The sequence below is a fragment of the Notamacropus eugenii genome, chromosome 4 (assembly GCF_028372415.1).
Source record: "Notamacropus eugenii isolate mMacEug1 chromosome 4, mMacEug1.pri_v2, whole genome shotgun sequence".
Taxonomy (NCBI): domain Eukaryota; kingdom Metazoa; phylum Chordata; class Mammalia; order Diprotodontia; family Macropodidae; genus Notamacropus; species Notamacropus eugenii.
In genome coordinates, this window is record NC_092875.1 from 332,964,043 (window position 1) to 332,991,455 (window position 27,413).

Genomic DNA, 27,413 nt, shown 5'->3' on the forward strand with positions numbered 1-27,413 from the left:
CATACCAAAATGACTGTGCATTTTATTCCTTCCTTTAGTCGAATGTGACGAGAGTAAACTTTATGTTTTTCTCTCACCTCCCCTCTTTTTCCCTCCACTAAAAAGTTTTTTGCTTGCCTCTTTTGAGAGATAATTTGCCCCATTCTATTTCTCCCTTTCTTCTCCCAATATATTTCTCACCGCTTAATTTCACTTCTTTAAAGATATGATCCCATCCTATTCAATTCAGTGTGTGTGTGTGTGTGTGTGTGTGTGTGTGTGTGTGTGTGTGTGTGTGATCCCACTACCCAGATACTGAAAAGTTTCAAGAGTTTCAAATATTGTCTTTCCATGTAGGAATGTAAACAGTTCAACTTTAGTAAGTCCCTTAAGACTTCTCTTTGCTGTTTACCTTTTCATGCTTCTCTTCATTCTTGTGTTTGAAAGTCAAATTTTCTTTTCAGCTCTGGTCTTTTCATCAAGAATGCTTGAAAGTCCTCTATTTCATTGAAAGACCAATTTTTCCCCTGAAGTATTATATTCAGTTTTGCTGGGTAGGTGATTCTTGGTTTCAGTCCTAGTTCCTTTGACTTCTGGAATATCCTATTCCACGCCCTTCGACCCCTTAATGTAGAAGCTGCTGATCTTGTGTTATCCTGATTGTATTTCCACAATACTGGAATTGTTTCTTTCTAGCTGCCTGCAATATTTTCTCCTTCACCAGGGAACTCTGGAATCTGTCCAAAATGTTCCTAGGAGTTTCTCTTTTTGGATCTCTTTCAGGCAGTGATCGGTGGATTCCTTGAATACTTATTTTGCCCTCTGGTTCTAGAATATCAGGGCAGTTTTCCTTGATAATGTCATGAAAGATGATGTCTAGGCTCTTTTTTTGATCATGGCTTTCAGGTAGTCCCATAATTTTTAAATTGTCTCTCCTGGATCTATTTTCCAGGTCAGTTGTTTTTCCAATGAGATATTTCACATTCTCTTCCATTTTTTCATTCTTTTGGTTTTGTTTTGTGATTTCTTGGTTTCTCATAAAGTCATTAGCCTCCATCTGATCCATTCTAATTTTGAAAGAACTATTTTCTTCAGTGAGCTTTTGAACCTCCTTTTCCATTTGGCTAATTCTGTCTTTTAAAGCATTCTTCCCCTCATTGGCTTTTTGAACCTCTTTTGCCAGTTGAGTTAGCCTATTTTTCAAGGTGTTATTTTCTTCAGCATTTTTATGGGTCTCCTTTAGCAAGGTGTTGACCTGCTTTTCATGTTTTTCTTGCACCTCTCTCATTTCTCTTCTCAGTTTTTCCTCCACCTCTCTAACTTGATTTTCAAAATCCTTTTTGAGCTCTTCCATGGCCTGAGCCCACTGAATATTTACTTTGGATGTTTGGGAAACAGAAGCCTTGATTTCTATGTCTTTCACTGATAGTAAGCATTGTTCTTTCTCATCAGAAAGGATGGGAGGAGATATCTGTTCACCAAGAAAGTAACCTTCTATGGTCTTATTTTTTTTTCTCCCTTTTCTGGGCATTTTCCCATGCAGTTACTTGACTTCTGAGTGTCCTCTCCACACCCACCTTGCTTCCAGATCCGCCCAGTTAGTGTTTGGGGTCTGAGATTCAAATGCTGTTTCCCAACCTCAGGGCTTTTGGCGGGGGTGGGGCTGCTATTCAGTGTGAGATTAAGTTCAGGTGCTCAGGTTGGGGCAGAGCCACCACAAAGGGCTCAGTTCCCTCAGGGGGTTTATGCAGAGACCTTCAACAATGGATCCATGCTCCTGCCTGCTTTGGGAGCCCTTGTCTGCTGCTGCCTCCACTGCTGCCTCCCAAGGGGGCCTGAGTTATAGGGACACCCCCATCCCCTCGGCAAGCTGAAAAGACCCTCTCACTGACCTCTGGGTGGAGGGACCTGCGCTGGAGATTCTGTCCCTGAAGCATGCTTGGGTCTGCTCCCCTTGGTGCCGTGCGTAGCCAAGGCAGGGCTGGGCTCTGCTCTGGGTCCCAGGTGCGATGGACCTTTTGCGTGGGTTTTTCAGGTCTCTCTGGAACAGAAATCTCCTCCACTCTGTTGTTCTGTGGCTTCTGCTGCTCCCGAATTTGTTGGGAGTTCTTCTTTACAGGTATTTTATGGGCTATGGGTTCGGAGCTAGCATATGTGTATCCTTCTACTCCACCATCTTGGCTCGCATTTAAGATTTTTAAATAAGAAAACAAGGACATAAAGCCACAGTGGGCGAGCACTGTTTTCATAGACTTTGCCCTTTCCAGCAATGTAAGGACTCAAAACATTTCCAAAGGACTCATGATACAAAATGCCATCCACATCCAGAGAAAGAACTATGAAGTTAGAATGCAGAATGAAGCAACTATTTTCTCCTTTGTTATGATTTGTTTTTCTCATGGTTTCTCCCATTCATTTTAATTCATCTATGCAACATGACTAATGTGAAAATGTGTTTAACAGGAATATATATGTAGAACCCATATATGATTGCATGTCAGCTTGGGGATAGAGGGGAAGAAAATCTGGAATTTATGGAAGTGACTGTTGAAAACTGAAAACAAATAACTTAATAAATTTTGAAAAAAATTTTTAAATGATAAATAGAAAAAGAAAACAAGGATATAAAAAGATATTTCACATACTAAAAATATTAATGCAGAGACATGACAAAGAGAAATAAACAGTAAAGCATAGGGATAATTAAAGTTTCTCCTCTTTTTTTAACTATACTTTGTTAAATTATGTTATCAAATTATTAACAACTGAATAATTATTATTAACCAAATTATTAAATTGTAGTCTTTTTCCAAAACTTTGGAGAACTAAATTAGTTTCATGTGATACAAATTAAGGTCCATACATCTATCATTACCTTAAATAGTGTAGCTGTCTCTGGGATTATTCCTTTAATTTTCACCTGCGGTTCTAATGGCAACGGGATGAGTTCCACATCTGATAAATTCATCTTTTCATTATCTCCCAGCAATGCCTGTAGCCTTTCATTCTAGGGGAACAAACCAATAAAAGTTTAATTAGATTAAAATAAAATAAATAAACAACAAATGGTAAAAATATTAAAAGAAGTGTTATTACCTCTTCACAATTAGCCATGAGGCATTCTATTTTGCAGAAAAATATTCAAAAACAGCTAGGTAGTACAGTGCATAGAGCCTTAAGACTAAAGTCAGAAAGATCAGTTCAAATCTGACCTCAGACACTTACTAGCTGTCACTTAACTCTGCTTGCCTAGGTTTCCTCATCGGCAAAATGAGCTAGAGAAGGAAATGGCAAATCCCTCCCAGTATCTCTACCAAGAAAACTACAAATGGGGTCACAAAGAATTGGACATGACTGAAATGACTGAACAATACACAAAAACAACAAAACATACAAAACAACAAAAAGAGGCAGAATGAATATGTATATAAGCATACACATATGGAGTATGGAACATGTGTTGTCTATCCTTTACTCTCAGAGGACCAATGACATCAGGAAGGTGATATCGTGATTTACAAGTGAATTGGATTGAAGTAAGGTAGGGCTGTGCAAAGTCACCAGCCTCATATGCTCCACAGCCGTCTGGGTTCAGTGGAAAGATAAATATCAGGACAACTGGAGGTGGCTCCAAATATAGTGGGAGACTTTGGCCTTTTTAAACTGGGGTCTTTCTTAGGTCTCAGTTTGATAGAGGCAATGTCCATGCAATGAATAAGTCTAGGTAAGAAATACAGAAAAAAGTGGCCTCTTTTACCCAGTCAAAAAAAAAACAAAAAAACTATCAATCTGGGACAGGAAGACCCCTGGGGTTTCAGATCAAAACAGAAAGAATTGCTACTTGCACTCACTCTGAGCTATTCTACATTAGGGTGCCTATCCTAGTCCAAACAACGACCAAGTGAGGCTTGAGCTGGGACTTATTGTTGGACGATCAATGAGAGCCGAGTGATTTTGGCTTTCCTACTTTCCTTAAAAGAAATACAGCCCACAAACTTTGAGACAGAATGTAAGGCTTCAGTGATCAAAATTTATATTCCTTTGGCCAGAGCAACTGCAGGTTAAGGGTGTGATTCCCTTTGTGGATAGAGGGAGAGGAAGGATGGAAGGAGGAAAGGAGAAAGGTATATCATACTTGTTCACTAACTTCAGAGCCACTCACGTGGCTTAAGTCTCTTAAGAGCTCAAAGACTTAAGATAATAGTTACCGAGAAACATGGTTTATAAGATACTGACTGATTATCTCTCAATATGCTGTAAAAGGAAGGAAAAATTCCTTGATATCAACAAAAATTTCTGTAAGAAAAAATGAAATGAAGTTCATCTTATTAAACTTGAAGATATAATCAGGGTGATATTGAGGCCCAAGTTAAAGAATTAAATTTCTATTTCAAAGGATCTGGAAAGCAACTTGCCAAAAATTTCCTTTTGGAATTCATTTCAAGTCATGTCTTGGACTCTTAAATGGCACAGGATTGAGAATGTTGTCATGCTGCTTCTGTGCATTCTATGGGATTATACTGTTACTATGTGACTTATCCCTGACCCCTTAGCTATCTGTCCCTGTAACCTTATTCATCTTCTCCCTGCCCCTATGTTATTTGTGTCCTCTTTCCAATTTCATTTTTAGATAAGGAGAATGTCAAACCCATATCACTGATGAAAGAAGTTAAATAAATGATAGCTGATAGCACTGCTCAAGAGCTCAAAAATAATACTCATTTCTTTTGATTGCTAGGTAACATGGAAAGTCACATAATGAATAAGCTTAAGAATAATTATTTTCAAAGTGACAAAAAAGTAATATCATCACACATAAATCAAACTAAGAAAAAGTAGCTCAATAACACACTACCAAAAATTTCCTATGCAATTAAAGTCAAATAATGTTTGCAAAATGTAATTCCCAGAATGAAATAGAAAAAAATTCTCATTGAAAAGTATGTAATTAAAATCAAATAATGTTTGCAAAATGTAATTTTCAGAGGTGAAATAGAAAAAAAAATCCCATTGACAAGTACGCCTCAAGTAGAAACAATATGATACAAAGTGAAATTGGATCATAAGTAAAGAGACTCCATTTTTAGTCTCAATTTGCTACTAACTTGTATAACCTCCAGTAAGTCACTCAATCTATCTCAGCCTAAATTTCCTCATCTACAAAACAAGGTGGTTTGACTTTGGATATCCTAAGATCATGTCTAGTTCTGAAATTTTATCATTCTAAACTATGATATTTTACTTTTAAAACATAAAGAAGCCTAAGGAGATAATAGATAAAACTTAGTTCTTTGCCATAATGGGTCCTCAATTAGAAGCAGAAAAGCTAAACAAAAGGCTTACCTTTTTCTTACGATTTCCACTTTCACGTTGCACTGCCTTCATTACACAAACCAGTCGATCTACAAATGTCTGTTGTGCAGCCAGCAAAGAACGCATGACTCTAACAGATTTATCACCCTGAGGGGATTAAAAGTAAGGGAAAATTACTTTTCTATACCATAGTAATGAAGGTTTCGGGGGGTGGAGCCAAGATGGTGGAGTAGAAAGATGCACATACACATAGCTCCGAACCCACAACCCATAGAACATCTACAAAAAGGTAACTCACAGCGAATTCTGCACCCAGAGGCCACAGAACATTGGAGCGAGGGAGATTTCTGTTCCAGAGAGACCTGCAAACCTCTTGCAAAAGGTCCTTCGCGCCGCAGACTGGGCGCAGGCACTGGGAGCTGAGTACAGCCCTGCCGCTCCTGCGGCACCAAGAGGAAAAGATCCGAGCGGGCTTCAGGGACGGAATCTCCAGTGGCCACACGGGTCCCTCCACCCACAGGTGACAGGGGTCGGTGAGAGGGTCTCTTTGGCGGGTCGAGAGGGGAGTGGGGTGCCCCCATAACTCAGGCCCCCTCGGGAGGCAACAGCAGAGACGGGAGCAGACTCGGGCTCCCCAAGCAGGCAGAAGCCCGGATCCATTGTTGAAGGTCTCTGCATAAACCCCCTGAGGAAACTGAGCCCATGAGGCGGCCCTGCCCCGACCTGAGCACCTGAACTTAATCACATACTGAATAGCAGCCCTGCCCCCGCCAAAAGCCCTGAGGCTGGCAAGCAGCATTTGAATCTCAAACCCCAAGCGCTGGCTGGGAGGATGCGGAGGCGAAGTGGGTGTGAAGAGAATATTCAGAAGTCAAATCACTGGCTAGGAAAATGCCCAGAAAAGGGAAAAGAAGGTTACTTTCTTGGGGAACAGGCATTTCCTCCCTTCCTTTCTGATGAGGAAGAACAATGCTTACCATCAGGCAAAGACACAGAAGTCAAGGCCTCTATATCCCAGCCCACTCAATGGGCTCAGGCCATAGAAGGGCTCATAGAAAATCAAGTTAGAGAGGTGGAAGAAAAGCTGGGAAGAGAAATGAGAGACATGCAGGCAAAGCATGAACAACAGATCAGCTCCCTGCTAAAGGAGACCCAAAAAAATGCTGAAGAAAATAATACCTTGAAAAATAGGCTAACTCAATTGGCAAAAGAAGTTCAAGAAGCCAATGAGGAGAAGAATGCTTTCAAAAGCAGAATTAGCCAGATGGAAAAGGAGATTCAAAAGCTCACTGAAGAAAATAGTTCTTTCAAAATTAGAATGGAACAGATGGAGGCTAATGACTTTATGAGAAACCAAGAAATCACAAAACAAAACCAAAAGAATGAAAAAATGGAAGAGAATGTGAAATATCTCATTGGAAAAACAACTGACCTGGAGAATAGATCCAGGAGAGACAATTTAAAAATTATGGGCATACCTGAAAGACAGGATCAAAAAAAAAGCCTAGACATCATCTTTCATGAAATTATCAAGGAAAACTGCCCTGATATTCTAGAACCAGAGAGCAAAATAAGTATTCAAGGAATCCACAGATCACCGCCTGAAAGAGATCCAAAAAGAGAAACTCCTAGGAACATTGTGGCCAAATTCCAGAGTTCCCAGATCAAGGAGAAAATATTGCAAGCAGCTAGAAAGAAACAATTCAAGTATTGTGGAAATACAATCAGGATAACACAAGATCTAGCAGCTTCGACATTAAGGGATCGAAGGGCGTGGAATAGGATATTCCAGAAGTCAAAGGAACTAGGACTAAAACCAAGAATCACCTACCCAGCAAAACTGAATATAATACTTCAGGGGAAAAATTGGTCTTTCAATGAAATAGAGGACTTTCAAGCATTCTTGATGAAAAGACCAGAGCTGAAAAGAAAATTTGACTTTCAAACACAAGAATGAAGAGAAGCATGAAAAAGTAAATAGCAAAGAGAAGTCATAAGGGACTTTACAAAAGTTGAACTGTTTGCATTCCTACATGGAAAGACAATATTTGTAACTCTTGAAACTATTCAGCATCTGGGTACAGGGTGGGATAACACACACACACATGCACACGCACACGCACGCACACATAGAGACAGAGTGCACAGAGTGAACTGAAGAGGAGGGGATCATATCTTAAAAAAAAAAATGAAATCAAGCAGTGAGAGAGAAATATATTGGGAGGAGAAAGGGAGAAATGGAACGGGGCAAATTATCTCTCATAAAAGAGGCAAGCAAAAGACTTTTTAGTGAAGGGAAAAAGAGGGGAGGTGAGAGAAAAACATGAAGTTTACTCTCATCACATTCGACTAAAGGAAGAAATAAAATGCACAGTCATTTTGGTATGAAAACCTATCTTACAATACAGGAAAGTGGGGGAGAAGGGGATAAGCAGGGTGGGGGGGATGATGGAAGGGAGGGCACGGGGAGGAGGGAGCAATTTGAGGTCAACACTCATGGGGAGGGTCAGGATCAAAAGAGAGAACAGAAGTAATGGGGGACAGGATAGGATGGAGGGAAATATAATTAGTTCTTACACAACACTATTATTATGGAAGTCATTTGCAAAACTACACAGATCTGGCCTATATTGAATTGCTTGCCTTCCAAAGGGAAGGGGTGGGGAGGGAGGGAGGGCAGATTGGCAGACAGGGGCAATTAGAACGCTCGGTGTTTTGGGGTGGGAGGAGGGGACAAAAGGGGAGAAAATGTGGAACCCAAAATTTTGTGAAAATGAATGTTAAAAGTTAAATAAATTAATAAAAAAAAAAAAGTAATGAAGGCTTCTTTAGAAGCTTAGGTGATCTTTATTTATTCTTCTAATAGGCATAAACTTCAACACAAAGCTGAATTGAAAAAAGATTAATTATCTTGATTCAAAGATAATGAGAAACCTTGGCTCCAGTTAAAGTCTCATCGTTACTTCTAAAGTTGAAAATTGTCTGAATCTTCAATAAAGATTAGTTTCTGTCAAAAATGACACTTCTTAGAGTAGACATTCATGTAACACAAAATAGTTCAGTTAACATTCATTCAACAAATGTATTAAGCAGCTACTATGTACAAGGAATTGGTTGAAATCTGGGAAATGCAAATACTTAGACAAAAAAAAGTATCTGCCCTCAAGAAGCTAATGAAATGGTAAGAAAGATGACGGTTATAGTGGGTATTCTAAAAATCTAAGTCCAAGACTTCTGAGGCAGCATGTACATTCTGTAAAATAAAAGGAAGACTGTGGGAGGTGGAAGATGGAGAGAAAACTTCTACCTGGGCTAAGAACAAAGGCATGATGAATGAGTAGGTACTGAAGCTAAGACTTTTATTTAAATAGGTGGCAACACTTCAGAACTGTAAAGTCAATCAATCAAGAGGAGAATTGACAATTAGCCAGGTCCTTTACCAGGACGTGTCATACCACAATAGAAATGTATAGCTTTAATTACCTTGAGATTAAAATGAAATGTACTTAAAATATGAAGTGCTAGACTTCATGAGTATACTTCATGACTATCTTACAGCAAAGCTGTAGGTGTAAACAGAAAAAGCCAATTCTTTCTTATTACTCTCACACCCTCTACTGGCTGACCAGTAACATGATTTTCAGAATCAATGTTAACTAGAAAAGGAAATCAAGTATTTTTGAAAAGTGCTAGAAGAAGTTAATAAGGAGAAAAAAGACTCTGAATTGGAAGATCACATTTAGACATACGTAAATGAACGTAGTACAAACCAGAAAATTAGGGATCAAAGAAGACACATAGGAGAGTATATTTCTTTGTTTTCTTATTTTCAAGCAAAAAGCTCAGTTTATTGTTACCTTCAGTAATGCCTGGCTGAATCTTCTCATTACATTCAGGTACATTTCATGTGTTTTGGGGTCTCTCTGTTGGGTATCTTGATCTTCACATTCCACTATAACATACCTTTAAAAAGTAGATATAGTTTTTATTGTTTAAAATCAAAATGAAGCTGATTTCACTCATATAGCACAAGTAAGAGGACAGGCACTTGGCAAACCTTAGAGAGCAATATCATTTTCAGTTACTCTTAGTGCCATTATCATAATAATTTTATTCCAGTCTTTTTTCTCAAACATACAATGACTAAAATTTACAATACAGCTAAGAAAGGAAACGTGGCATAACAAAGAGAAAGCTAAATCTCCAAATCAGGAAGATCTGATCTCAAGCCTTACCTGTTACACATCCTGGCAGTGGGAACCAGGAAAAGTCATTAAACCCCCTCAGTGCCCCAAGCAATTTTTTAAGAGTTGGAGAAAAGTTGTTAAGCTAAATGACTGAGTCCTCCTCTTTTAATAGTGCATACACACATACATACACATAAACACACATACACACACACACTCAAAGTCCATCATAACAATGAAATCAGAATGCCTTAAAAAACAAGGAAATCAGATTTGAACAAATAAGCAAACAAAGAAAACTAAGAATACTATCTGACTGATGAAAAATTAATTCAGTGACATATCACTTTTGCTAAGAAGTACTTTGATAGAGATACCTTAAATCTGTATATCATGCTTTATGAAAGCGTGGTATGCCAATCATTTCACCTGAAACACCAAAAAATTCAGCAAGTAGAAGGATAAGGATTATCCTTCCCATCTTACAGAACAATGTGAAAATGAAAGGTTAGTGATTTGCACAAAGTAATAAAGGTATTGGAGGCAGAGCTAGGACTGGAATCCATAATCCTATAATTCTAAACTCTTACCAATATAGCTCTTTTGAATTGTTTTTTAATGAAAGGATAACATTGGGTTCTGTTATTTTGGATGATATATGGAAAGTTTTTCATTATAACCGGTCAAAATCTCCCACTCTACAACATTCAGCTACTACTCTTAGTTTTATCCTGAGATCTAAAAGCCCAAATATCATTGCTCTCCCCTATGACAGTTTTAGATTCATAAAACATTCTGTCATGTCTCCCATAGTGTCTCTTCTCCAAACTAAACACCCGCGCAGTTCACTCAACTGATTTTATATGGCACCAGAACTGAGGCAAATGTGCCACAGGTGGTCTAACCACAACAGACTGTATATACTCTGTCACTATGATCTCTCATTCTAGACACTATGCCTTTATTAATGCTGCCTAAAACAATTTAACTTTTGTGGCTACCATGTGATTCCTGTCACACTGAACTTGCAGATTACAAGTTTTCTAGTTTTCTTTCACACTATTATTTACTATTTTCTCCCCTCTATATTTAAATAGTTGAATTTTTAAATTCAAGTAAATTGTTTTATGTTTATTAAATGTCAACTTTTTAAATTTGGCCCATATACTAGCCTCTCAAAGTCTTTTGGGATCCTAATTTTGAAATAAAAAATCCTGGTTATAACTTTTAGCTGTGTGAGATACTCAAATTTGATAGCCTGGCAACCAAGTCATTGATTAAAAATGATGAATAAAACGAAATCAGGGCCAAACACCTGGAGCATCCCATTAAAAACCTCCCCCCAAAATGACATCAATCCACTAATCATCATTCTTTAGACCTGGTCATTCAACCAACTGTGAACTCACTTAAAATATTATTATCCAGTCCTCATCTCTTCATCCTGACCACAAATTTATCAAGATAAACTCTGTCAAATGCCTTGCTGATGTGCAGGTCTAATTTAATTTACAGCATTCCCTGATCTACCAGCCTAGCAACCCTGTCAAAAAAAGAAATTATATTAGCCTTATGTGACCTCTTCTTGATGATCAAATCTTAGCTCTTGATGATAACTGTCTCCTTTCTAAACCATCTTTCTAATAACATGTTAGAATTTTGCCAGAAAAAAAATCACAGGGTCTATAAGAGAAATAAAATATTTTGTACTTTGTAATTACATTCTCCTTATTCAACCAGTTTCATAGTTCTAATATATAGTTAATTCCCTATTTTTTCTGGGTTTCAGTGAACTACAATTCTAGATTTGGGAGTGGGATTTTGGGAGTCTGGATGTGATTTGATCCATGTAGGAAACTCTCTAGAGAAAAAAGTATCTCTAACAATGCAGCCTATCATTTAGTCTACAACTTATAGTCTTAGAAAGTTGCTGGGGCATGGAGCAGTTAAGTGGCTTGTCCAGGAGCAAACAGACAGAGGGGGAGAGAGAGACAGAGGGGGAGAGAGAGAGAGAGGGAGAGACAGAGAGGAGAGACAAGACAGAGACAGAGAGAGTATGTGTATGGGTGTTTGAGAGGTAGGACTTGAAAGGAAAACCATCTTGATTCAGAGACATGGCTTTCTATCCAATTCTCCGTGATATCTATAGAACAGGCACTTCTATATAACTTAATAAATGTTGAATGCTGGATACCATATTTCTGCTCCCTCTATTTTTATGAATTATAATCCTGTAAACAGTTAAAATATTTACTTATTAATTTTCCAAGTTAGCCGTCAACAAGCATTTATTACTATGTACCAAGAACTGTGCTGGGGACACAAAGAAAGATAAATTGCTGTTCCTGAACTAATGGAGTTCACTTTCAGATGGAGAGATGACATGTAAATTAATTATGCACACACAAATTAAATACACTGTAAATAAAAGACAATCTCATAGAGTAAGCCCGAGCAGCTGGGCAAATTGGGAAGGACCCCAAAAGAAGCTGAGATTTGATCTGAGGCTAGAGTAGCCAGTAGAAATGCATGGAGTCAGAAGTTTGTAGTGTCCTATGTGAGGAACAGCCAGAAGACCAGTGTCTCTGGACTGCAGAGTCCATGGAGGGAAGTAAAGTATAGGAACACTGGAAAGTTACAAAGAGGTTAGGTTGTTAAAGGAACGAAATAGGATTTTGTTTTGTTTTCAATATATTTGATCCTGGAGGTACAAGGGAACCATTAGAGACTAATAAGAATGAAGGTGCAATGGTCAAATCTGCATGTAAGGAAAATCTTTTTGGTACTTTAGTGAAAAACAAAATTGAGTGAGAGAGACTTAAGGCAGGAGACTGCTAAAAGTTTATTGCAATAGTCTAGGAGAGAGGTTATGAAGGCCTGAACCAGGGCAGCAGCTGTGTGAATGGAAAGAATAAGATATATACCAGATATGTCATGAACACAGAAAAGATATGATGACAAATTTCATATGTAGGGTTACTGGGAAAGAGAGTACTGGGAAAGACCCCAAAATTGCATGCCTGGGTGACTGGAAAAGTGGTGCCCTTGACCATATTAGAAAAGTGAGGAAGTTGGGAAGGTTTAGGAGGAAAGCTAATGAGTTATTCTAGATATGCTTAATCTGAGATAGTTCCAGAATGTCCAGTTTAAGAAGCCGAAAAGGCAATTGGAAGTGAGAGAATCAAGCTTGAGAGAAAGATTAAGGCTATACACATAGAGCTGGGAATCATCTGTATAGGGATGGTAAATAAAGACTGAAAGAACTCAAAAGTTCACAAAGACAGGATAGAAAGTAAAGAACAAAGAGGCAAAGAAAAGACTTAGGGACAACAACGCTTAAGAGGTGTGACCTGAATGAAGTTTTCACAAAGGAGACTGAGTAATAACTGCTGGAGAGATGGGAGAAGCAGGAGAGAACAGTGTCAAAAATTCAGAGAAGCAGGAGAGAACAGTGTCAAAAATTCAGAGAGGAAAGAGTATATAGGAAAAATGAGTGATCAATAGTATAAAGAGGGGAACCACTGTATCTGCAGGTCAAAAAGATTAGGGTTGGGGAAAAGCCATTATATTTGGCAATTAACAAATCACTAATAACTTTGGAAAGCTTTTCCGACTGCATGAGAATTGAGGGAATTAAAACATTAAGTGGTAGTGGGAAATAGACTTCCTCTTGTGATGAAATTCAGGAGCTAGCTCAGTTCCCTTTCGAATCAATTATGGGTCTAGTCCAATTTCTGTTCTGTGAGAAAAATTTATTCAGTTGTGGGAATTGTGAGAAAATTTTATTGTATTGTTGAACCTCGTCTCTGTGGCTGGAAAGCTGGACCACTTCTACCTGCTGCTTAGAGATCCTTAACTAAGGATGTGGATTATGCTGACCAGAGACACAATCAGATCCAAAGACTGATACAAGGAGTTTTCTCACAATTATACCTCTTAAGCAACTCATATGTCTTATCTGAAAACAGACCCTGTACTGGTTAACAAGTTGTTCCCATGTTCTTTTGATTGAATACAGATTCGGGTAGTGGGATATCTTTTTTTTTTTTTCTGATTTCAGAGAATGACACCTATTCACTCTACTCCTAACTTGGAAAGTCCCCAATCTTTCCTCCAATTAGAAGTCAGATTACCTAATTTTGTGTCCTATTTGTTTTATTTTATTTCTCCTCATCTGCTTATTTTGAACGCATAAAAATCTGTTTTTCCCTGTATTCAGGGTCCAGTGTCAAAGCTGAGGGGGCTGGTCTAGATTTGTTAAGCAATTGGCATGCATTGCTTAGTAACTGGCTTGAACCTTGTTTCCTCAGGCACTTCATCTTTTCACCCACCATCTAAGGCCAGTACCTAGACTTCAGTGGGTTTAGAAGCCAGAGTATGAGGAGAAGAAATGAAATGCCCTATTTCTCCCACTCTCCCCAATCTCCATCATTTCTTAAAAGTTTTTCCTCTATTTTCTCTTATCTAGGGCCAATATACCCTAATACATTTTGGCTTGTGGTCTTTCCTTTTCTAACTAAGACCTGCCAGAGGCTCCATTTTTCTATCAGGATACTGGAGAACCTAGAACAATTTCCAACTGATCACATAACGTAACCCCCCATTCTATTATCCATAAAAGTTATTTTTCCCTTCTAGCCTTGTCTCTCTGGATATTCTCCCCTTCACATTCTCAAATCTTCACCTGTCACTAAAAAGCCAATTCTCAAAATACTCCTTCCTGATATAGTCCATCCTGCTTTTGAACATCTCCATATTCCTAAATCCCCCTCAAATATTGAATTATTTTTTAACACCTTTCAAATTAGTCACTGATATCTTATAGGCTCTCACAAAAAAATAGATAGCTACAGAGAAAGATTAGGATCAACAGGTTGAAGTTAATGGGAGTCAGAAAATAATGCTGAGCTGGGTGAGAATTGGTAGGGGTCTCAGAGGCATTCTATCTATCCAATCTAAATCCCAATATAACCTATCCAACAGGTGATATTTTAGCTTTAAGAGTGTATATGTATGTGTGTGGGGTGAAAGAGGAACTTACTACTGCTCAAGGCAGCCAGTTCCATTTCTGGACAGCTGATATCATGATAGTGTTTTTTCCTGATAACACATCCAAAGTGACCATTTGGCAACATTACTTTTGGTTGAACCTCTGAAACTACAGAGGAAAAATCTAATCCCTCTTCCACATGAGAGTCTTTATTAGACTGAGACTGTCTATTATCATTGATAACGGGTTAAATAGCATAAGGCCAAGGTCAAATCTCTGGAATATTCTACTGGAGACATCTTTCAATAGTGACACTAAGCCATTGACAACTACTCTGAATCCAGTCATTCAACCAGTTCTAAATACATCTAATTCTATTACTAATTTATAAGCTTCCATCTTTTCCATAAGAACATTATGAAATATTTTACCAAAAGTTTTCCTAAAATCTGAGTAAACTCCATCTCAAGAATTCTCAACTCCTATTAAGTAATCCTGACCAAAGTAAATCTGTCCCAGCCTGTTCTTGATGGAGCCTTGTTGGCTCTTTCTAATTACGATTCCCTTTCTAGAAGTATTCCAACCATAATCAATTCTAGAATTTTCCCAGAAACAGAAGTCAAACTCAAAGGCCTGTAATTTGCAGACTTTATTCTTTTCTTTTTTAAGTAATAAAACCATGTTTGTCCTGCAGTCTAGTAGTCTATCACTCACTTTTTTTTCAACTATCTCTAATAAAAGACATGCACATACACACATGCACATGTGCACACCCTCAATATATCACCAACAGCTGCTCTGCAACTACACCTGCCAATTCTTTAATGACTCAAGGATGCAGTTCATCTGGGCCTATTGACTTGAATTCTCTATTTCTTTACTTATCTTGAGTATCAATTCACATTAGTCATTTTTGTTTTTTTCATTTTCAGTGGAAAGGTCACCTTCTAGACAATCCTTTTCAAATGAATAGTGTCAACCTTTTAAACCATGGAGGGGAGTTATAGCCTTCAATCTGTAAAGTGTTAGGCATCAAGAGTTATAAATAGTTTCAGTTTTTATAGTCCTTTCAGTTTGTTGAAATTGCAAATAAACTTTAGACATTTTGACACTTTTTCTATAACTTCTCAGTCCTTTCAAGGTAATGCAGAGTGTTTGCCTCCCAAAACCAAAGTGCCAGGGAACTAGTGGCCTAGTTAAATAGCATAAGGCCAAGGTCAAATCTCTGGAATATTCTACTGGAGACATCTTCCAGTAGTGACACTAAACCATTGACAACTACTCTAAATCCAGTCATCCAACCAGTTCTAAACACATCTAATTCTATTACTAATTTATAAGCAAAATATTAATTGAGCAATTGCGCTTTCTCTATGGTCAATTATGTTTGTCTTATTCTTTCTTTGCTTCTTCTTTTTCTCCTAATATGGGCAGGGGGGGATGGGGAAACTTTTTGTTGTCCTTAGCCTCCCTTACCAATCCCAGCCCATTCTGAGATTTAGTATTGTTGAAACTGTTTTTAAAGGAACATGCTACACTTACGTCTGTTCTCTGTTGGACCTGCTTTCATTTTTCTGTATGTTTCTTTTTAAAATATAAGTTAGTTGATGAATTCACTGAGCATCTTCAGGGAAATCCTATTGTTCTACCTCATTAAAATTATTTTCATTTTTTCCCTCAGAATTTCCTCAGAATCATCCCTCTCTCCATTCCATGGGATCCTACCTATCTTTCCTGTGCACGCTTTGAAATCAGATTTTCTAAAATTTAGATTATATTTCAGAGTATGTCCAGATTTTTTCCTCTTCTATTACAAACTCCAGGATGGAGTGTTCACTTCTTCCCAAGGGTCTCATCATTTCCAGCCCAGCAAACAGTTTCTCTCTTTTAATTTAAGAATTAGATCCAGAATCTCTTCTTGGTCCCTTTACCTTTAGAAGAATAAATGATCTCTAAGGCAAGTCAAAAAGTTATTATCAGCTGCTTCTGGAAAAGAAAATTCTAAGAGGCACCTGAATACTTGAAGTCTGCCATTAATACTAGATCAAATCTCACTGCCAGGTTTGTGATCTATTCTCAAACTCTCATCTATTTCCCCTTTCTGACTAGACAGTCCACAGTCCATGCCAATGAAAATAGCCTGTTCTGAGACAGATATGTCCAGATGAGTCTGACTTTAAACACAGTAGTCTATGCACTCCACCACTTAGCTGCCCCAAGTTATATATGTGCCCCAAGACTTAAAGAGTCAGAACTGAAATGTTCATAATTCACAGTTCTCAATGCATTCTAATAAGATACACACTGAAAATTACTCTAAAGTATCCTCATGTTGGTTGTCAGTTGAAAAGAGATGTAGACAAACTGTGGACAAAATTGATGGCAGTGTTTTCAGTAAGATTACATCAGCAGGCCACTAGTTCCCTGGCAATTAGGTTTTGGGAGGCAAACACTCTGCATTACCTTGAAAGGACTGAGAAGTTATAGAAAAAGTGCCAAAATGTCTAAAGTTTATTTGCAATTTCAACAAACTGAAAGGACTATAAAAACTGAAACTATTTATAACTCTTGATGCCTAACACTTTACAGATTGGGGGCTATCACTCCTTTCCATGGTTTAAAAGGTTGACACTATTCATTTGAAAAGGATTGTCTGGATAACTATCTATCCTTAAAGATTTCAGCTGCAACAGAAACTCTAAATTATTTGGAAGAAGCAATATATATGAAAAAGTAAATACAAAATAATCTGGAGGAAATAATACAGTAGTCTAAAATGTTTATTATGTACTATCTACAATCTATTGTAAAAAAAAAGAACACAGCAATTCTGAACCAAATTAAAATTATTTGCCAAATTATTACATATAACAATGTTCTAGTGTGTATCAAAGGTAACAATCTAATATCAAAAGAATAAAGAATTATTTGTTCTTACTTAGAAATACATATTATACAGATTTTAAACAGAGCAAAAAAAATAAATCATTCTTTATCAACTGCTGATCTTGATTCATCTTGTTCTCTACTGCTAGAAGAGGGATTTGTAACCTTTTTTGTTTATCAAGAGACCTCTCTGACAGGGTCTTTGACACACCTACCTGGGCAGTGGTAGGGCCTATGCATCCTTGGACTTATTCTTGGATTTATAATTGTTATTATTTTTGGAATAGTAATATATTTAACTGAATAAAATAAAACATATAAGATTACCAAAAAAATCAATTATATTGATATACAGTTAACAAAATAGTCAGAAACTTCACAGACCTCAGGTTAAGAATCCTTGTGCTAGAACTTTCCAGGAGCGGGGCGGAGCCAAGATGGCACAGTAGAAAGACACACATACGCAGGGGTTCCCCACACAGCCCATAAAATACCTGTAGAGAGGGACTCTCAACAAATTTTGGAGCAGCAGAAGTGGAGAACAACAGAGTGGAGAAGATTTCCAGCTCAGGGTGACCTAAAAGGCCCACGGGAAACATAGGTTGCACCAGACGGGGAGGGGAGCCCAGCCCAGCTTTGTGACTCTGGGAGGAGGACACCTCGGGGGCAGAATCTCCAGTCGGAGGAGCGGGTCCTCAGATCCCTCAACCCACAGGCACCAAAGGTCAGTGACAGGGTTTTTTCAGCTGTCCAGGATGGGAGAAGGGCATTCCCATACCTCCGGCCTCAGACAGCAGTTCTCCAATGAGATATTTCACATTCTCTTCCATTTTTTCATTCTTTTGGTTTCGTTTTGTGATTTCTTGGTTTCTCATAAAGTCATTAGCCTCCATCTGTTCCATTCTAATTTTGAAAGAACTATTTTCTTCAGTGAGCTTTTGAACCTCCTTTTCCATTTGGCTAAGTCTGCTTTTTAAAGCATTCTTCTCCTCATTGGCTTTTGAACCTCTTATGCCAATTGAGTTAGCCTATTTTTCAAGGTGTTATTTTCTTCAGCATTTTTTTGGGTCTCCTTTAGCAGGGTGCTGACCTGCTGTTCATGCTTTGACTGCATGTCTCTCATTTCTCTTCCCAGCTTTTCCTCCACCTCTCTAACTTGATTTTCAAAATCCTTTTTGAGCTCTTCCATGGCTTGAGCCCATTGAGTGGGCTGGGATACAGAAGCCTTGACTTCTGTGTCTTTCCCTGATGGTAAGCATTGTTCTTCCTCATCATAAAGGGAAGAAATGCCTGTTCACCAAGAAAGTAACCTTCTATAGTCTTATTTCTTTTCCCTTTTCTGGGCATTTTCCCATGCAGTTACTTGACTTCTGACTGTCCTCTCCACACCCACCTTGCTTCCGGATCCGCCCAGCTAGTGTTTGGGGTCTGACATTCAAATGCTGCTTCCCAGCCTCAGGGCTTTGGGCTGGGGCAGGGCTGCTAGTCAGTGTGAGATTAAGTTCAGCTGCTCTGTGGGGGCAGGCCCACCTCTCTGGCTCAGTTCCCTCAGGGGGTTTATGCAGAGACCTTCAACAATGGATCCAGGCTCCTGCCTGCTTGGGGAGCCCAGGTCTGCTGCTGCCTCCACTGCTGCCTTCCGAGGGGGCCTGAGTTATGGGGGCACCCCACTCCCCTCTTGACCCACCAAAGAGACCCTCTCACCGACCCCCATCACCTGTGGGTGGAGGGACCTGCGCGGCCGCTGGAGATTCCGTCCCTGAAGCCCGCTCGGATCTGCACCTCTCGGTGCTGCGCGGCCACGGCAGGGCTGGGCTCAGCTCCGCGTCCACAGCGCAATGGACCTTTTGCTTGCAGGGCTCTCTGGAACAGAAATCTCCTCTGCTCCACCGTTCTGTGGCCTCTGCTGCTCCAGAATTCGCTGGGAGTTCTTTTTTACAGATGTTCTATGGGCTGTGGGTTCGGAGCTATGTGTATGTGTGTCTTTCTACTCCGCCATCTTGGCTCTGCCCCACCCCCCAGACAAGAGTTCTCACTGTAGCCCCTACAGCAGCCAGCATACATTGTAGGATCATAAAATCCCCTGGGGGCACTGAAGAGCTGAGTCTTACCTCAGCGCTGTATAGAGGCCCTGAGGGAGCTGATCTTTATCTCACACTGAATGGTGGCCCTGCTCATCCAGCTTACCTGAAAATCAGCCCCCAGCACTGACTTGGCAGAACTGGAGGCCAGGTGGCTGTAGAGGGGTAACTGCTAAGATTCTGAACATAAAAATCCCTCTCTGTGTCCAGACCAGTATCGCTTGATTGTGCCACCTTGGAGGAACTGAAATCTTACAGATTCCCAGAGTATACCCTACTCTTGACAAAGGACCCAAAAGTCAAGTAACTGGCTGAGGAAATGCCCAAAAAAAGGGGAAAAAAAACTAAGACTATATAAGGTTACTTTCTTGGTGAACAGATATCTTCTCCCATCCTTTCAGTTGAGGAAGAACAAAGCTTACCATCAGGGAAAGACATAAAAGTCAAGGATTTTGTACCCCAAAAATCCAAAATAAATATTCCATGGTCTCAGGCCACTGAAGAGCTCAAAAAGGATTTTGAAAATCAAGTTAGAGAGGTGGAGGAAAAACTGGTAAGAGAAATGAGAGAGATGCAAGAAAAACATGAAAAGCAAGTCAACAACTTGCTAAAGGAGACCCAAAAAAATGCTGAAGAAAATAACACCTTGAAAAATAGGCTAACTCAACTGGCAAAAGAGGTTCAAAAAGCCAATGAGGAGAAGAATGCTTTAAAAAGCAAAATTAGCCAAATGGAAAAGGAGGTTCAAAAGCTCACTGAAGAAAATAGTTCTTTAAAAATTAGAGTGGAACAGATGGAGGCTAAGGACTTTATGAGAAACAAAGAAATCACAAAACAAAACCAAAAGAATGAAAAAATGGAAGATAATATAAAATATCTCACTGGAAAAACAACTGACCTGGAAAATAGATCCAGGAGAGACAATTTAAAAATTATGGGACTACCTGAAAGCCAAGATCAAAAAAAGAGCCTAGACATCATCTTTCATGAAATGATCACGGAAAACTGCCCTGATACTCTAGAACTAGGGGGCAAAATAAATATTGAAAGAATCCACCGATCACCTCCTGAAAGAGATCTAAAAAGAGAAACTCCTAGGAACATTGTGGCCAAATTCCAGAGTTCCCAGATCAAGGAGAAAATACTGAAAGCAGCTAGAAAGAAACAATTCCAGTACTGTGGAAATACAGTCAGGATAACACAAGATCTAGCAGCTTCTACATTAAGGGATTGAAGGGCGTGGAATATGATATTCTAGAAGTCAAAGGAACTAGGACTAAAACCAAGAATCACCTACCCAGCAAAACTTGAGTATAATACTTCAAGGGATAAAATGGTCTTTCAATGAAATAGAGGACTTTCAAGCATTCTTGATGAAAAGACCAGAGCTGAAAAGAAAATTTGACTTTCAAACACAGGAATGAAAAGAAGCATGAAAAGGTAAACAGCAAAGAGAAATCACAAGGGACTTACTAAAGTTGAACTATTTACATTCCTACATGGAAAGACAATATTTGCAACTCCTGAAAACTTTTTTCAGTATCTAGGTAGTTGGTGGGATTACACATACACAGACACACACACACAGACACACACACACACACACTCAAAAAGAGAGAGACAGAGAGCACAGGGTGAATAGAATAGGATGGGATCATATCTTTAAAAAAATGAAATTAAGTGGTGAGAGAGATATATTGGAAGGAGAAAGGGAGAAATGGAATGGGGCAAATTATCTCTCATAAAAGAGCCAAGTAATTGACTTTTCAGAGGAGGGACAAAGTAGGGAGGTGACAGAAAAAACATGAAGCGTACTCTCATCACATACGACTAAAGGAAGGAATAAAATGCACACTATACAAGAAAGAGGAGGAGAAGGGGATAAGCAGGGTAGGGGGGATGATGGAAGGGAGCGCAATAGGAGGAGGGAGCAATTTGAAGTCAACACTCTTGGGGAGAGATAGGATCAAAAGAGAATAGAATAAATGGGGGGCAGGACAGGATGGAGGGAAATATAGTTAGTCTTACACAACACGACTATTATGAAAGCCATTTGCAAAACTTCACAGATATGGCCTATATTGAATTGTTTGCCTTCCCAAAGGTAATGGGTAAGGAGGGACGGATGAAGAGAAGTTGGAACTCAAAGTTTTAGGAACAACTGTTGAGTATTGTTCTTGAAACTAGGAAATAAGAAATACAGGTAATGGTGTATAGAAAGATATCTTGCCCTACAGAACAAAAGAGAAGATGGGGACAAGAGAAGGGAGGGATGTTAGAAGGAAGGGTAGACTGGTGATAAGGACAGTTAGAATGTTCGGTGTTTTGGGGTGGGGGAAGGGGAGAAATGGGGAGAAAATTTGGAACTCAAAAATTTTGTGGAAATGAATGTTGTAAACTTAAATAAATAAATAAATGAAAGAAAATCCTTGTGCTAGAATAAATCAAGAGATGTACAGAAAAATATAAAATCAATTTGATGGAGTGTATATTTTAAGTGTGGCTCTGTCTGTTTTAATCAACATAGGAAAAAACAGTATTATCTTGAAAAAAGAAGTCTCCAGAAATCTTGTGGAGACTACATAAACTGAGTTTTCTACTGCTTTTGGTTGCTTTCAGATTGAATGGAAAGCTCTCCATGCTTCAGATAAAAAATGTAAAACTCATAGAGCTTAAAGATTATTGTAGAGGATGCTTCTGCTAATTTCTGCTCAACATTCAATGAAAAGGTACTTAATTTCAAAAACATCATGTAATTTGTATAAGAAAAAAATGTAAAACTAAGCTCTAATAAGGTGCTACAAGGACTGAATGGAAGTTATATGCTTACAAAAATTTAAGGCTGATATTAAGTCAGAAGGAACAGCTAATACAGTAGAAGATAGAATCGGGATCCAAAAAAGATCCAGGCAATTAAAATTCTGTATCACATCCACTTTAATACTTCAGTACTGCCAACAAACACAGGAAAGTGCAGATCTCACAAGGCAGAAGTAAAGTCTGGTTACTAAACTGTAACTCTGGCAAAGCAAGAATGAGAAACTTTTTTGCTATGAAAGGAGGTATTAAAATAAAATTACTTAATGACTACAAAGAAATGGAGAGCAAGTTAACTAAATTTGTGCTTTTTTGTAAGGTAAGTGAAAAGTTGAACACAAATGTTACTTAGAAACAAGAAAAAACTATTCACTAAATGCAGCAAATAATTCAAAATGTGCTTAAATACAGTATTATGGCATCCTTGAGTATATGGAATAGAAATAAAGATGGAGAAAAGGACAGAGAATAAGACCAAAGAAAAGATGGGTAACGGAGCAAGAAGGGTAGAAATAGACAGAGTATTTTAGAGAGATATAGAAAACAGAAAAAAAAACATAAAAATGGAAAAGAAGACTTTATAATGTAAATAAGACAGAAGCAGAAAAATGGATATTTGGCTGATTCTAGCAAATAAATATCAAAAGATTCTCTGTACTCTATCAGTCTCTCTCCCCTCCTATCTTTCTTTATTTTCTATTTCCTTCTCCATATCAAAACTTGCTCCTAAAGAAATTAGTTGATAACATTGCTCAATCGTAAAAACCCCTGGGGGCACTGAGGGAGCTGGTCACTGTCTCGCACTGAATGGTGGCCCTACCCCCACAGCTTAACTGAATCCCCCCCACCCCATCCCCCACCCCTCAGTGCTAGCTTAGTGGAACTGGAGGTCAGGTGCCTATGGAGAGGAAACTCTGCTAAGATTCTAGGCACAAAAATCCTTCTCAGGGCCCAGACCAGTACACGCTTGATTGTGCCACCTTGGAGGAACTGATATCTTGCAGGTCCCCGGAGTATACCCTACTCTTGACAAAGGACCCAGAAGTCAGGCAACTAGTTGGGAAAATGCCCAAAAAAGGGGAAAAAAATAAGACCATAGAAGGTTACTTTCTTGGTGAACAGATATCTCCTCCCATATTTTCGGATGAGGAAGAACAATGCTTACCACCAGGGAAAGACATAAAGGTCAAGCCTTCTGTATCCCAAACATCCAAAATAAATATTCAGTGGGCTCAGGCCATGGAGGAGCTCAAAAAGGATTTTGAAAGTCAAGTTAGAGAGGTGGAGAAAAGGCTGGGAGGAGAGATGAGAGGGATGCGGGAAAAGCATGAAAACCTTGCTGAAGGAGACCCAAGGAAATGCTGAAGAAAATAACACTTTTAAAAATGGGCTGACTCAATTGGCAAGGGAGGTTCAGGAAGCCAGTGAGGAGAGGAATGCTTTGAAAAGCAGAATTGGCCAAATGGAAGGGGAGATTTGGGAGCTCACTGAAGAAAATAGTTCTTTAAAAATTAGAATGGAACAGATGCAGGCTGGTGACTTTATGAGAGGCCAAGAAATCACAGAACCAAACCGGAGGAATGAGGAAATGGAAGATAATGTGAAATATCTCACTGGAAAGGCAACTGGCCTGAAGAATGGATCCAGGAGAGACAATTTAAAGATTGTGGGATTGCCTGAAAGCCATGATCAAGGGGAGCCTAGACATCATCTTTCATGAAATTATCAAGGAGGGCTGCCCTGATATTCTAGAACCAGGGGGCAAAATCAATATTGAAGGAATCCACCAATGACCTCCTGAAAGAGATCCAAAAAGAGAAACTCCTAGGAGCGTTGTTGCCAAGTTCCAAAGTTCCCAGGTTAGGGAGAGAGTATTGCAGGCAGCTGGAGAGAAACAATTCAAGTACTGTGGAAGTGCAATCAGGATGGCACAAGATCTAGAAGCTTCTACATTGAGGGATCAAGGGGCATGGAATGTTATATTCCAGAAGTCAAAGAAACTAGGACTAAAACCAAGAATCACCTACCCAGCAAAACTGAGTATAGTACTTCAGGGGAAAAAATGGTCTTTCAATGAAATAGAGGACTTTGAAGCATTTTTGATGAAAAGACCAGAGCTGAAAAGAAAATTTGACCTTCAAACATGGGAATCAAGAGAAGCATGAAAAGGTAAACAGCAGGGAGAAATCATGGGGGACTTACTAAAGTTGAACTGTTTACATTCCTACATGGAAAGACAATATTTGTAACTCTTGAAACTTTTTTCAGTGTCTGGGTAGCTGGTGGGATTATACACATGTATACAGAGAGAGAGAGAGAGAGAGAGAGAGAGAGAGAGAGAGAGAGAGAGAGAGAGAGAGCGAGCACAGGGTGAATTGAATGGGATGGGATCATATCTTAAAAAATGAAATTGAGCGGTGAGAGAAATATACTGGGAGGAAAGAGGGAGAAATGGAATGGGGCAAATTATCTCTCATAAAAGAGGCAAGTAAAAGACTTCAGTGGAGGGAAAAAGAGGGGAGGTGAGAGAAAAAACATGAAGCTTACTCTCATCACATTCGACTAATGGAAGGAATAAAATGCACACTAATTTTGGGATGAAAATCTATCTTACAATACAGGAAATTCGGGGAGAAGGGGATAAGCAGGGTGGGGGGGGATGATGGAAGGGAAGGTAGTGGGAGGAGGGAGCAATTTGAAGTCAACACTCTTGGGGAGAGACAGGATCAAAAGAGAGAATAGAAGCAATGGGGGGCAGGATAGGATGGAGGGAATTACAGTTAGTCTTACACAACACGACTATCATGGAAGTCATTTGCAAAACTACACAGATATGGCCTATGTTGAATTGCCTGCCTTCCCAAAGGGAATGGGTGGGGAGGGAGGGATGGGGAGAAGTTGGAACTCAAAGTGTTAGGAACAACTGTTGAGTATTGTTCTTGCAACTAGAAAACAGAAATACAGGTAATGGGGTACAGAAAGTTATCTTGCCCTATAGGACAAAAGAGAAGATGGGGACAAGGGAAGGGAGGGATGATAGAAGAGAGGGCAGACTGGTGATAGGACAATTAGAATGTTTGGTGTTTTGGGGTGGGAGGAGGGGAGAAATGGGGAGAAAATTTGGAACCCAAAATTTTGTGGAAATGAATGTTGAAAAGTTAAATAAATAAATTTTAAAAAGTTAAAAATAAAAATAAAAAGAAATTAGTCATATCCAATTTGTTGTGATTTTAAGCTACTGTATTCCCTTTCAAAGTGCTACTGGAAGTTAAAGTTCTCAAAATATGAAATGTTACTTCTGAAAGGAATTTTACTATCAACAAGCAGAATGAGTATGAACTCTGGAGAGTTTAAGGAGAATGTCTACTATTCAACACTCCTAAAATCTAAAAACTCGGGCACCTAATCATGAATCTTAGAATCCACCTGCAAAACACATATTGGTGCTTTTGTTAACAGTTAATAATAAAGAAAAAACAAAGGTGAGATTTTCTGGATGAGAAATGATGCAGCCTTAGGAAAGGCTTGGCTAAAATAGACATTTAGTCCTGTACTAAAGATAGCAAACTCATTTAGAGAAATCTAACATTTGCCTTGAGAAAAACAAAGAAAGAAATAAAACAGCTCCACGAAACCCTAAAAGCCTTCCACTGGGATGTCAAGGGAGAGAGAGATTGAAGGAAGAAGGAAAGGAAAAAGAGGAAAACTGTACAGGAAAAAATTTAAAACAAAAAACAATTTATATTCAGTTGTATAGAATCTTAACTGAAGTATAACTAATCAATCATACTAATTTCAGTATCATGTTACCTTAAGTGCCACATTTTCCCTAAGCCAAGAAAAGAATTCTTAAGTGACAGCTTACAAAATGCTTTAGATTTTTAATCTGTATTAGAATAATTTGCCACAGTTTTTAAATTAGGGGCAGGACTGAAAGTTGGGTAATCTGAGATCTAAACCTATTATCTGCCACTAATTTATCACCGGACCATGGGCGAATCATTTTACCTCCAAGACCTCAGTTTTGTTTTTTCAGTCTTTTAAAGAAGGAACTTGACTAGATGATTTCTAAAGATGATTTCATCAATAACAGTCTTTAAATATATTTGCTATTTATCAAATGTACAATACTTAAAATGTGAAGTCATGTATCTGCCCCTAAGTAGCCATATAATTACAGGCAAATCACCTCTATGCACCATGGAAAATTAAGAAAGGTATTGTAGTATCTGAGATTTCTCCTACCCTCAAAATTCAGCAATCAATATTTCAAGAGAATAAAGCGTATTTTGGCAGGTGATAACTCACTCCTTGTAAAATGGTATAAACAACTGGTATCACTTTTTAAAAGAGGGAAACCTAACTGCAGAAAGGAAACAATTATGCATGCTGAAAAGTCAGAGATAAAGGGTAAAACTGGACATATCCTTATATGCAGAGGTGACAGGGATTTGTAATGACTATACATACCTTTTTTTCTTTTTAGATTGCATAATTCACTTTATAGTACACACATTCTGGACATATTTTATATCAAGCAGTGGGAAAAAATGACCCTGAAAAGTCACAATATGAAAAACACCAAACTTATTTTCACATACCAATATAAATAGTTAGCCAATGTAGAATTTTTGCAGGCTCTTGATATCAAGAAAGTGCAGAGATCTTGCTGAAAGAAACAAAAAGAAAAACATGATTTCATCTTGTCATCTACTTATTGCTACTAACTGAGGAATAAAAAGAGATACTCCATGTTTACCTGACAGTTCCCCTCTACAGATCTGACAGTACATTATAAAACCTTTACCCTTAATAAAGAATACATCCAAGACCATATTTTCAAGAAGACCGACCATATTTTAAATATCCAGGCAAAACACGTAAACATATTCTGATGATCAAATGCAGAATTATAATCTAATGGTTAATTTACACTTTTTCAAAAGACAATTTAAACTAAAATTAGGCATAAATTTGTACCTGGAAACAATAACACCATAAAATAGATACTATGTGATAATCCTGAGTTTACATAGAACTTACTAGATCCATGTGAATTTTATTAAAGGTGCATGTTGTTTACATGATATTTTACTATTCTGATCCATATTTCTGTAAATACAGGAGCCTATCTATTCACAATGAAATAATTTTAAACCA

General features: G+C 38.5%; 1 protein-coding gene across 4 annotated transcripts in view; it reads right to left on the bottom strand.

Moving 5' to 3' along the window:
• PIK3C3 (phosphatidylinositol 3-kinase catalytic subunit type 3) overlaps positions 1-27,413 on the bottom strand; it is a 199,007-nt gene that overhangs the window by 108,079 nt on the left and 63,515 nt on the right. For all 4 annotated transcript variants that reach the window (XR_011966213.1, XM_072605264.1, XM_072605266.1 and 1 more), the window contains 4 exons: positions 26,855-26,922; positions 9,150-9,255; positions 5,323-5,439; positions 2,855-2,986 (listed from right to left, as the gene is read on the bottom strand). Coding sequence is in view for 3 of the 4 variants with exons in the window: in XM_072605264.1 (XP_072461365.1) it covers positions 2,855-2,986; positions 5,323-5,439; positions 9,150-9,255; positions 26,855-26,922 (423 nt within the window). In the remaining variant the exon portion in view is untranslated. The remainder of the gene's footprint in view (positions 1-2,854; positions 2,987-5,322; positions 5,440-9,149; positions 9,256-26,854; positions 26,923-27,413) is intronic.